General features: G+C 29.0%; 1 protein-coding gene across 1 annotated transcript; it reads left to right on the forward strand.

Moving 5' to 3' along the window:
• The first annotated feature begins 11,769 nt into the window (after positions 1-11,769).
• On the forward strand, positions 11,770-13,411 carry LOC111316062 (S-adenosyl-L-methionine-dependent methyltransferases superfamily protein). The gene is made up of 2 exons (XM_022918077.2): positions 11,770-12,078; positions 12,649-13,411. Exons 1-2 carry the CDS (start codon positions 11,929-11,931, stop codon positions 13,279-13,281), a joined length of 783 nt encoding a protein of 260 aa, XP_022773812.2. The 5' UTR covers positions 11,770-11,928; the 3' UTR covers positions 13,282-13,411.
• Positions 13,412-13,913: the final 502 nt, after the last annotated feature.

Genomic DNA, 13,913 nt, shown 5'->3' on the forward strand with positions numbered 1-13,913 from the left:
CATTGCATGCTATTTTAGAGGTGTATGTTTATTCCTTTTTGTTTTTGGACAACAAAAATATTCATCCCAATTGCTGTCTCTTTGATGTATTTAACTTTTTAAGGGCAAAAATCTCATAAATAAAGCTACTTTGGTCCATTTCCAAAGATTTTCCTATATAATTTTATAAATCTGTTAAAATTACATGGCAGAAAATGTTTGGCTTGCATTAAATTTAAACCCCCACTCAAAACACGCTTCACCTCACCCGATTGCCCGAACCTTGTACCAAAAATAAATAGAGGTATATCACGCTTTTTTTTTTACATGTAAAAGAATCCACCATCTGAACCTAACACTCACAACTCCATACAAAAACACAGATATGAAAAATAACCAATTAACGTTCAGCTGCTCCCTGCTCAAGATCATGCTCAATAGCCTGTGGTCCGACAACAATTCAAAGAAGCAACTGCCGTAGAACTCCTCAGTTTTGATCCAACAAAAATTCAGGTAAACAGAGGAAAAAAACCTGGACATAAATTCGTTATTTTCTTAAGCGAATCTTATGCTCTCAAATGCACCCTCTATTAGGATGCAAAATTCTCCTGTAAAAGCCAAAATAATTTATATAGATCCATGCACTGGTTGGTTCATCAGTGCATTCAATCAATGTTGGAAAAGCCTTCTCCCTTGTGCCGGATCATTAAAAAAACTATTTGATACATTTGTACGCATTAATCCAAGATCATTGTGTAAAAATTAAAACATCATATATGAATCGAAGAGATTAGACATACCTACTTGGATAGTCATCGTGAAATTGTGGAAGCCAAATGAACCCTAAAGTAGTTATGGTCTTCATCTTTGCTGTTTTCTCGTTAGCAGTTTCTCAATGGATAGTTACCATATATGATAAGTGAATAGGAGACCTTAGCCTCATTAATTAAATAACCATTATAACCTCTCCATCAAAGGCTTTCGAAGCCAAATGCCTGTACAACCGCTTTATCACACTGATCAGTAAAATGTGCAAAATCTACATTTAGGTTATCACATTAAATTAATTGAGCTTTCATACTTGTCCCAACTAAATCTATTAGTCGATTTTATTAAATTAAAATTGCCCATTAATAGTAGCTCACTTATAAAAAATTCTAACACTCTCTCACTTGGGCAATATTAATCGGGTTGTTTGATTTTAAGAAAACTTGACTTGAAAACAAAACTCCAAGCTTATTTATTTTACTTTGATATGGCCACAATTTTAAAAACAATTTAGTTCCTGAGACAATATCTTAATGATCTTATCCAATAAAACCATCTAATACCAAATCATGATAGCTTTTATACCCTTTCTTAACATAAGACTAATCCACAATTACTAATACCAGAGACTCTATCTTAGTGTAGCTGTGTAGCAAGAAAATAACACTTAAATGTGATCTTAATATGTCATTTCTATTGTCAGCCCTCTTGCCGATTTCTCTAAATTTGTTGAGAAATCTTCATGGCATCTAGATGTGCCTGTATGTCTCATTAATATCCTTGAGGTTACTTGCTAGTATCATTTATGAGATATACCTAAAAGATATTAAAATCGTATTTAAAACAAATACCAAGTCTTAAGACTTTATAGAATATATAAGAAACTTTAATTTTTCAAGTGTACATCTACTAACATAATAAATAATAACATAAAATATTAATCAGTAATGATCATCATTCAAGTATGGAATCAAATATCATATAGATATTTCAAACGTAAAGAAAAGGGTCCAACATAAAGATAAATCATAATGTGTGAGTATGAAATAAAATGATATATTCTACTAATGAATTACATCAAAAGACCTTAGAATATCTATGCTCTCAACATGCTTACTAAACATTATAGGTCTTATCCCTTTAGTCAAATGATCAACAATCATTTTGTCAGTCTTAATGTGTTCGACAACAACCTTACCATTTTTCACAAAATCCTAGACTTTAAAATATTTAATCTTCAAATGTTTAGACCCATTTATGCTCTTGTTGTTCTTAGAAAACAACATAGCAAACTTATTGTCACAATAAATCTCTAATGGTTTAGAGATAGAATCAATAATGCAAAGACTTGAAATAAAATTCTTAAGGCAAATTGTCTACATAGCAACTCCATAACATGCTATAAATTCAACCTGCGTGGTTGAAAAAGCTAAAAGTGTTTGTTCCATACTTTTCCAAGACATAGCTCCTCTAGCTAACATAAAAATATATTATGAAGTGGACTTCATGTCATCTTGACAACCAATGAAGTTAAAATCTATATACCCAACTATTTTAAGATTGTCCATCTTTCTGTATACCAACAAATAGTCTTTGGTCTTTTGTAAGTACCTCATCATTTTTTTAACAACAACCCAATGATCCATACTAGGATTAGAAAGATATCTCCTAAGAACTCCAATTACAAAAGCAATGTCTAACTTACATGAGACTCGCAACTATACTAAAATATGGTATGTTCTTCATAGATTCTTTCTCCAAATCATTCTTTGGGCACTGACTAAGATTAAGTCTATCACATTTCACAATGGGTATATCCTCAGTCTTATAGTTTTGCATGTTAAATTTATTAAGCACATGGTCAATGTAAGACTTTTATAATAGTTTCAACAAATTTTGAAACCTATCTCTATAAATTTCAATTCCAAGAACAAAGAAGACATCCCCAAAATCTTTCACGTCAAAAGTTTTAGACAACAACTACTTAGTTTCATGCAACAAACCAACATCATTATAGGCCAGCAAGATATCATTTACATACAAAATAAGAAAGATATACTTACTCTCACTGATTTTAAGGTATATGCATAAATCAAATTTATTTTTTATAAAACCCAAGAAAGTAACTATCTCATTACCACTACCTAAAAGCTTACTTAAGGCCATAGATTGACTTTTTAAGCCAACATACTAAATGCTCCTTTCTAGATTCTTGAAATCTCTCAGGATGTACCATATGAACCTTTTCTCTGAGATTACCATTGAGAAAAGCAATCTTTGCATCTATTTGATGAAGCTTTATATCAAAATATGCTACCAAAGCTAAAATGATCCTAAAAGAATCTTTTGAAGACACTAGTGACAAGGTTTTATTATTATCCACTATTTCCCTCTAAGTAAATCCTTTTGCCAACAATCTACTTTTGAACCTCTTAATTTTTTTCTTAAAATCTTTCTTGGTTTTATACACCCATTTACCACCAATGGGTTTTCACCTTTTTGGTAGTTCAACAAGCTTTCAAACAACATTCTGAACCATAGAATTCATCTTATCCTTCATTGCATCCATCTATATAGCAGACTGTAAATTTCTAATAGCTTTACCAAAAGTTTCAAGGTTAACTACATGACTAATATCATAGTCACTTTTTTTAAGATAAATTACATAATCATTGGATATGATAGATCTTTTTTGTTTGGTAGATCTCCTTAGAGGCATTTCAATCTTATTTTTTTGAACTTGCAGTACATCAATAAAGGTAAGATCAATAAGAGGAGGGCTTGTATCCAGTTGCCTTTGATCTCCTCTCTCTATGGCTACTGGCATAATATGGCATTGTGTTATAAGAAAAGGAATGGAGATATGTTTAATAAATTCATTATTATTCATAACCTTTGCTATACCCTTTTTAACAACATCTAGCTTAAGAAACTTTGCCATTTGTGACTCTACAATCTTAGTTTTACATGTAGGATAATTGAACCTATATCCCTTAAAATGGTCTAGATACCTTATGAAAAAGCAATAAGTACTCATGGGTTCAATCTTTCTTTCAAAAGAGTTACGGATTCTAACTTTTACAAGACATCCCCCAACTCGAAAGTGGTTCAAACTGGGTTTCTTATCAGTTCACAATTCAAAAGGTATTTTAGGAACAGATTTACTAGGTACCCTGTTGAGTATAGACAAGGCAGTTTTAATAGTTTCACTCCAAAAAGATTCAGAAAGATTGGTTCTACTCATCATACTCTTCATCATAACCGTATGGGTTTGATTCCATATTTTGGCCCCATCATTTTGTTTAGGACTACCAAGCATAGTATATTGGATAACAATCCTACATTCTTGTAAGTGTTTGGTAAACAGTCCAATGTATTATCCAATTTCATCATGTCTACCACAATACTTACCTCCACGATCAGACCTAACAACTTTGATGACTTTTTCTAATTGTTTTTCTACCTCAGTCTTAAAATTTTTAAATTTATCAAAAGGATCAGATTTTTCATCGAGCAGGTAAAAATACCCATATCAAGAATAATCATCAATAAAAGTAACAAAATTGTTACTACACAAAGTAGATGTAAAAGGTCCATTAATATCAGTATGTATAATTTTTAAAAGGTTAGAATTGGAAGTTGCCCATTTCTTCTTAGTCTTAGTTAGTTTACCCCTTATGCAATCAACATAAATGTTTAATTTTTAAAAATCAAGGGATGGTAAAGTACTATCTTTTATCAATATTTGAACTCTTTCAAAAAAAATGTGACCCAACCTTTTATGCCACAACAAGGAAAAGTTTTCTTTAATTAAAGATTTTTTAGACACTATATTTTTAACATTATTACAACTTATTCATTATTGAAGGCCAAAGACAATATATATAAATTGTCAACAAGTTTAAATCTACCAACAACATTTGAATTTAAAAACAAGTCAACTTTTTCATTTCCAATGCCAACGTAGTAACCACATTTGTTTAAAACAGAAACTGAAATCAAATTCCTCCTAAATAAAGATACATAATATATATTTTTCAAAACAAGTTCGAAGCTAGAATCTAAATTTAAACATATTATTCCTATATGACTAACATCTACTTTAGCATTGTTTCCTACTTTAAGTTTAGCCTCTTTCTCACTTGGCTTTCATTTGCTTTTAAACCCCTGCAAGGTAATAGCAACATGAATAGTTGTACCACTATCAAGCCACCATGAATTAGGTAGGGCACTAACAAAGTAGGATTAAAAAAAATGAAAGCTAGAGAATTACCTTATTGTTTATTCTTTTTCTCTAACTAGGCCTTATATTTGGGGCATTCATATTTCATATGACCTTTTTTCTTGTAGGAATAATACTTGATATCTTTCTTAATGACAACATTAGGATGTCTTACCCTTTTAATCTGACCATTACCCTATCCATTGTTATCTTGAACTTTTTTACGAGCATTAGGAATAGATTTCCTAGGTTTCCTATAATTTTTTTAATAATTGGGTTTGGAGTAGGTAGTAAGATGGACATTCTCACTCTTTTCTTTCTTGAGTTTTTCTTCCTCAAAAACATATTTTGAGATAAAATCATTAGCACTCCAAACCTCATTCATAGCATTATAGGCTATTTTCATATAGGTGAACTCAATAGGTAATGAATTAAAGGCATCGTGAATAATGAATTTGTTAGGGAAGATAATTTGATGGGAAGGCAATTTGGTTTGAATGTGAACTATTCTTATAATGAAATCTCTAACAACCCTTGCACTATCATACCTCATACATATAAGCTCACTTATAAGGTTTTAAGCCTCAAACTTACTAGACTTTTTGGTATCTATTGCCTACAACATTATAGAGATCTTTAGCAATTTCGGTGCTATCTAACCTATTCAAAAGGTGTTTAGAGACAAACCTCTTAATGGCATACAAACACATATGATTTGCCCTTTCCCATTTGGCAAAAATTCCTTTTGTTCAATAGTATTTTCATCATAAAATCAACAAACTTTAAAAAATGCAAGGCATGTTTATCTTGCTCATAACTAAAGTAAAGTTCAAATCTTCATTCCATCTCTTATAATTAGACCTATGAAGTACTTTGATAGTTGCTTGATTGTTATTAATAGCTAAAATCACTATTCAAGACAAAATGCAACATTAGCCAATGGGTAATATCATAAGTTATATAGCAATGATTCATCATGTGCTAATAATTACTGAAAGATCTAGGTGCATCATCACAAACTTTCCTTTAGATAGAGAATGCAACATGGGATTAGAAACTTTCAACATAAAACTAATATGAGAATGTCCTCATTTTTTGAAATACCTATCCCTTTTGGGCAAATAGATTTTTTGAACCAGTACACCCATAACCATGATGTTTTATGTTCTAAAATAAATTATCCTACATATAACCTCATTTGGGCAAGTAAATGCGTAAAATAATTTAAGAACCATCTTGTAACCTTAAAAAAATAAAATATTTCATTAGCTTCAATAAGTGAGCCACTTTAGCAGTGAAGCACTTATATCAATTAATGAAAATTTTTTCAAATGGGAAAATTTTATTAATTGCCTAAAATTCTCAATTTATATACTCAATCCTAATGTATGCAATGGACCATTCCAACTGAGATGCTGAACCTAGATGTATCTCATTAGGTCATATAAACAATGTTTATTACATTTAAACTTGGGTCCCAAACTTAATTTTAAACTATTTTTAATTATTAATTAATTATGCACATAAAGTTCAACCCGAGAGTACATAAATATTAAGGTCTAACCAAGGAGAGTACTTACTGTCATTAGACTGCTAACATGCCAAAATATTTTACCATAAAATAAAATAATTAAAATCATATGCATAACATATAATAATTACTGAATAATGCATGAATATCAAATGATATATATTTCATGCAATTTAAAAATTCTAAAAAATCATAGAAAAATCAGAAATAAAATTTTGAGCATGTCAGAAAAAATCAGAGCAAATAGAAAAGCCCATACGTGCCACACACGCCAACCCCTATGCATGGGCTTCGTCTAGCATCATGGGTTGGCCTTCTTCAAACTCTAGCTGGGTTGACTTGACCCGACTGGAGTAGTTTCTTCACTCATTTGGGTATGTTGATATTTTTTTCATTTTTTATGCATTTTTCTTCATGTTTTCAACAAATTGAAGTGCCCAACATTCAATTGAAGTGATTTTCTATGAAACTCATACAAAAGCACCAAAAAACTAATAGAAACAGGATCAATTTGAGAAAAATTTTGGGTTCTACTAACCCATATTGATTTTCTACAAACCCATTGTCATTTTCTTCACAATTGGTCACCATACATCAATATTTTATGAAATTTATCACTATGATTCAAGTTTATAATACATTAGAGACATGATCCAATGATCAATTTAAAAATATGTAAAATATTAATATTTTAATTAAAACAAAATTTTGATAAAAACTTGTAACCGAAAACTTTGAACTCCGATTTCTCTCTCCATATAAGGAATTAGAAAACGATTCTTATATGGTTTTAATCATCTTTCAAATAGGAACAAAAGTCCTCAACCAAATTTGGAAAATAATGATCGAAACTAAAGTAATTATGAAATCGCAGAAGGGAAATAATCCCTGAAGCGGCTATAGTCTTCCTCTTTGCTCTTTTTTCGATAGTGGTTTTTCAACGGATAGTTATTGTATATGGGAAATGAAAAGGAGACCTTAACCTTATTAATTAAATAACTCTGGTAACTTTATCATCAGACTTATTGGGTCAAAAGTCTATACAACTGTCATACCACACTTGATCAAGTAAAATATACAAAGCTTATTCTTAGGTTATCACACTAAATTAATTATATTCTCATTCTTATCTGGTATTAAGATTAAATCTAGTAACCGATTTTATTATTTACAGAAAATTCTAACAACATTCTCTTCAAAAATAACAAACGGTCACTATTTTCAACAACATGAAATTAAACATGACAATACTAGATAAGACTGGACAAATGGAGGTATCGGCATTAGCTAAACCAGCATAGACATTGATTGATACCACAATACCAAAAATATAGCAGCGGTGGAACCACTTGACAAACCGGTAGTCCCAAAAAGTATTGACAATCGGTCAAGACCGAATCCTAACAGTTGGTTCGACTAACCAAGCCATCAAAGTAGGTGTGCTTGGGTATAAAGATTTTTGACTCCGAAGATGTTGGAAATATTTTTAAAATGGTGAAAGTTTAATCGAATAAGTATAATAATTTAATTAATGATTGAGAAATTAAGTAAAAAAAAGTTAAGAATAACTTCGGTTAAGAAAATGTACTTAGTTAGATGTCTAGCTAGAGCAGTTGAATGCACTGTTTAAAAGTGCTTTTGTTATGAAAAAACATTAAGGCAATCAAATGCCTTGCCTTAATTTAAAGAAAAAAAAAAAGTAGTTTTGAAGAATGAAAAGTGATTTATTTTAGAATGAGTTATAATCATTCAAAAGTAATTTTTCACTCATAAAAAATAAATAATCACATTTTTAATTATTTAAAGGAATGTATTCTTAATGAAAGAACACAATTGTTAAATGAAACAATATAAATTAAGGGACACAATCACTGATTTCATTATAAATAAAAATGGAAGAACACATTTAAAATATGATGATACATTTGATAAATTATTATATTTCTCTCTCTCTCATTCTCAAAATTAAACAAGTTTCTTAGACTTGGTTTACTTTAAAAATCGATTTTCAAAGAAAGATATTTCTGTCTCAATCAAAAGTGTTTTGTAATTTGGATCTCACTGGTGTAAAGTGAATTTAAATAAATTTCACTGTATCTCATAAATTATTTGAACAATCTTCATTTTATCCCTATAATTGAAGAGAGAAAATAAATTTAAAAGAAAGTGGCATCGACGGTACGACTTGAAGCCATATTCTAACTTTGTTTGTTTCTTCATTTTGGTGCCAATAGTTTTACTACAGGTACAAGAGGGATCATCGCATCACCAACTAGAAGTGATCTCCAGAAACAGCAGAAGATCCAACGAAACATGAAGAAGCTAGAAGCTGTAAATGGTTGCTGCTTAAATCTGATGCCCCTTTACACATTCAACAAGAACCAGGGGAGAAGCAGAATCTAAAGCACTTGCTGTCAATGAACAGCCACATCCCCCTTAACCTTAAGATCAACTCCCAACATATCAACAACCCAATTCTGCAAGACCTATTTCCTGAAGAATCCCTGAGAAGAGACTCAAATATAGGTATGCAAATCCTTAATCAACATAATTTATTACGTTATCAAGTGAATTACCAACTATTTTTATGCATGGGAGAAGAAAATATATAGGATTAATGCCATCTGTGCTCAAGCCAATCCAGATATTTTATTTTGTCTATACAGACACCAGTCCTTTTTTATGACACAATGGTGATGCAAAGCAAAGTTCCACAGCCTTAATATTAATTAGAATAAGATTCGCGTTTCAATGCATGATTATTTTTTAATTTTTCAAATCATATTTTAAATATAAGAGAATTAAAATTTTTATATCAAATTTTAATAGATGACAAGATATAAATAAATATAAGTGTGATTATTTTTAATATAAAATATAATTTAATTATATATAAATATAATTTTTTATTTAATTAAAGTATTAAATAATATTTTTCTTAATATAATACATATATAAAATAAAAATTAATTAAATAATTAAATATATTATTTTATAGTCATTGCAAATCATCTCAAACCTAATCTTGACTTAATCCAAATTATTTAAAAAGTCAAAACTTAACTTAATTCTTATTTAAAATAAAATGCATCGTTTGAATTGTATCGAATCAAAACTTATCAAACATAGGCTATTTGTCATTCCTTTATTCATTGACTTATTATTTACAAAATTTATCTAATAAATAAAATTTTAAAAAATAAAAAAATAAAAAAAAAATAAATGGAGTGACATGTGAATTTATTAAATAAGAGTGGGTGACATGTGAATTTATTAAATTAGAGTATTAAATAATTTTTTTAATAAAATACATGTTAAAATAAAATAAAATAAATAATAAAAAATATAATTTTTATATATATCAAAGTTAAGATATAACATAAAAAACGTAATTTTGATCGGAGTTTAATTTTAAAAAAAAATCAATTTAATTATTTCGAATTAAAAAAAATACATCAATTTGATCGTTGAATAAAAATTTACTGGATATTGGTTACTTTATTACTTTGTCATTTTTATCTTAATTAACTTTTTTATTGTAAATTTATCTAATAAAAAAATTTTAAAATTTTAAAAAAATAAAATCAAGAAGGTGCTATGTGATCACTCGAAACAAAGAAAAAACCCCTTAAATCCATGGACAAGCCAACCTTATTTAAAAACAAAAAAATAAACGCAATTTGATGTAATCGATATAAATCAAAACGAATCGGAATATAAAAAATAAAGGAAGAATAGCGTGTCACATGAACAACCTACCTCTTTTTTCACTGTTCACGTGACTTTTTTTTTTTTTTTTTCGCTTTTTTACAAAATTAATATATTGGGTGACACAGTGGAGAGGAACAGCAGGCTTATACAAGCTCAATCTTACTTGCTGGACACGTCTAGTGTGTGGATTGATTACGTTATTTACTTGGTGGTTCTTATAAACTATCAATTCTATAAAAAAAAAAAAAAATTATCTCTCACATAGGATGAGAAAAAATTGTATTATATATTGACGTTAAAGTTTTTAAATTTTACTAATATAAAATAGAGAGTCTATGACGCATATCTCATTAAAATATATTATGAAAATTAATAAATTAATATATTAATTATTAAATAATCATGTGACATGTTGACAACAATCTAATTTTCCTTACAAATTTTAAAAGTTTTATTGTTGACGTATAAAATAATAATTTTGAAATCAAAACAAAAATTATTGATATCGTCGTCTCATCAAAGTTTTTTAAACTTATCATTATTTGAATTAGACTTCTTTTGATAATAAGAAATTGACTTCTTGATAAAAAATATTTAATGTGAAAGACATTTAAAAAATATATTTCATATTGTTTGGATGATATTAAAAAAAAATATTTTTTGTTGTTTGAATTATTTTATGAAAAATATTTTTCACAATAGTTAATCTTCGTAATTTTCATCATAAAGCTTTAATTTTTTGTTGACCCGACATCGATTTCTGTTGATCAAATTTGTTTTGCCTTTTCAAACATGAAAAGACACAGAAATTGATTTCTAGAAATAATTTTCATGGCCATCAAATGTAGCCTTCGATTCATCCGATATTTTACTAAATACTATTCTCTCCTTATGTCTATCTTATTGTTTTAAAATAAAAATAATATACATTTTTCTAAAAAGTGGTGTCGTTTTCTTAATATTACATTTACCAACTTATCAAAAGAAGAAAAATGATATAATTTTAAGATGCCAATACAAAAGGGTTGAATTGGACCGGGATGGAATATATATATATATTTTTTGGCAATTGTTGAACAAGATAACAATTATTGGCAATTGTTGAATCAAACAAAGTAAAATTTTTTTTATCTCTTTGATTCCCTTATTTATTTTTAATTAAATAAATATTCTTGTAAAAAATTTAATTTTTTATAAAAAATAATTTAAAAATAAATTTTAAATTTTAAATGACGACATGAATTTATTATAATACTCTTTTTGTCTCATTTTTTTGTTTATTTTTTTAAATATCTTAAAATTATGTCAAATTTCTTATGAATATCTAAAATTTTTATTTTTTATATTTTAAAATTATTTTTAAGAATTTTTTATTTTTGACATTAAAAATCGTAAAATTTTAATTTTATAAACAAATTTAAAATTTAATATTAAACATATTAAAGTTAAATTATTTAAAAACTAATATATAATAAATATTTTGGTACGGCAAGAATATTATTATTAATCTAGTCGAGAGTACGATAATTTTTCTACATAAACAGCATATTTTGTAATCCATTGCTGGGAGTCAGTTGCTATTTGAAGAGATTTTTCCATTTGACAAGCAAGAATAAAATTGTTTTTAAATTTCTCCTCAGGGAATTTATCATTTCTGACCTAGCACCGTTGAGGCAAAAGGCAAAGATCCAAGTCCAAAAGCAGCAGAACAGAGAAGATGGCAGGATTGTTCGACAATCAAGCAGATCTTTACTTGGATGCAAGGCCAACATACCCCAGCGAGTGGTATTCGATGCTAGCCGCTCGCACTCTCCACCACAATCTGGCTTGGAATGCCGGCACAGGCAATGGCCAAGCTGCTATTGGTGTCAGTATTTGATATTTCTCTCTTTGTTTACATGTTCCAATCCAATTTCCACTGTACTTTTGCCCTACTCATCTATAAGATTATGACCTGGATCTTCAGTGACTGATGTGATTGGCTGATTGGCTGAGTTTTAAAAAATATGCTTTGACATCAATATATCTTTTGCTACAATCCAATCGTATTACTGCAAAAAGTAGCTGTTATCTGTGGTTAGGGTGAAATCACTGTACTTTTTTTTTTTTTTTTACAGAGTAGATTGTAATTCGAGAAGATTATAAATATTAAGATTCCACTTTTAATTTGTTAAAATGATTTCACAAGAGAATTAAGTTTCGTGATTTTTTTTTTAACTTTTAGTTAGTAGGCCAATTGGCCAAATTGGGTATTAGATGAAGTCAAAGTGTTAAACTCTGTACTTCTGGCTGGGTTAAATGTCTCTAGAAAAATGTTTGAGGCCATCCACAAATTTTACTGTATAAATGAATCCGAATGGGTTCTGCTTTTACTTTGATGAAGATGGTTAGTTATCGATCAGATCAGACTAATAATATGTCGAGCCTAATTTTTCAGGTTGCTGAGCACTATGAGCAGGTAATTGGGAGTGATGTTAGTGAAGCCCAGTTACAACACGCGATGCCGCATCCGAAGGTTAAATATCTTTACACTCCTTTGTCAATCAGCAAAGATGAATTACTAGCTTCAATTGGAGGTGAAAATTCAGTTGATTTGGTGACTGTGGCTCAAGCTGTGCACTGGTTCGATCTACCAAAGTTTTACTCTGTGGTTACCAGACTTTTGCGAAAGCCAGGCGGTGTCCTTGCTGTCTGGTGCTACAATGACATCGTTGTTAGCCCTACATTTGATCCTGTGATGAAGCGCTTTCACGACACCACTCTTCCGTATTGGAGCCCCAACATCCGATATGCTTTTGATGGCTATAAGACACTGCCTTTTCCATTTGAGAATATTGGTTTAGGTTCTGAGGGCCAACCACTGGCATTGGACATACCCAAGAAACTGTCCTTTGAGGGATTTCTGCGGATGGTGAGAACTTGGTCTGCTGTGGTTACAGCAAAAAACCAAGGCGTGGATTTGTTGTCTCAAATGGTTGTAAGAGATCTTGAGAGTGCCTGGGGTGGGTCTGATTTGGTCAGATCAATAGCTTACAAGGCTTTCATGCTTGCAGGAAAAGTTAAACTCTGATTTTCTTGGGAGTTGGGATTGTAGCTTGAACATTTCTGCTTAGCAATCAACAGTTTCGATTTTTTTTTTTTAATGCCTTTGGATGAAAAATTTTTAAATTTTTAAATTTTTAAATTTTGATATGTTAACATTTTGAAATGCATCAATTTGAAATTACAGAATTTGTAATTATGCTTTTGGATAATTATTTTTTTAAAAAAATTTAAATATTAAAATTTGATAAAATAAAAAATAATTATAAAAAATAAATAATGATATTAGAAATAGAACAAACAAAACGCTAAAAAAAAATGTACTATGGTGTCATTAGACTTGTAAACTATGTATATATTACTAACAATATGAAAATTTTAAAATAAATAAATTTTATAATGAGCTTTTAGTTAAAATTGAAAGAAAAAAAAGAAAAGTTGAGTAAAAAGTGGCAAATATTCATCATAACGATTTTTTAAGGGGATTGTTGGACAAAAATTTTAAATTTTTTAAAAATAAGAGAAGTTGTCAATATTTTTTTACTAAGTGTAATTAGTCACTTATTAAAATTTATCTTTTTCTATAAAATTAATTAAAATTTATTAAAAAAATAATTTTAAGATTTGTGAAATAATTTGAGTTCAAAAATCACTGAGAAA

The sequence above is a fragment of the Durio zibethinus genome, chromosome 24 (genome assembly GCF_047325235.1).
Source record: "Durio zibethinus cultivar Kanyao isolate XHJ-2024 chromosome 24, ASM4732523v1, whole genome shotgun sequence".
NCBI classification, from domain to species: Eukaryota; Viridiplantae; Streptophyta; class Magnoliopsida; order Malvales; family Malvaceae; genus Durio; species Durio zibethinus.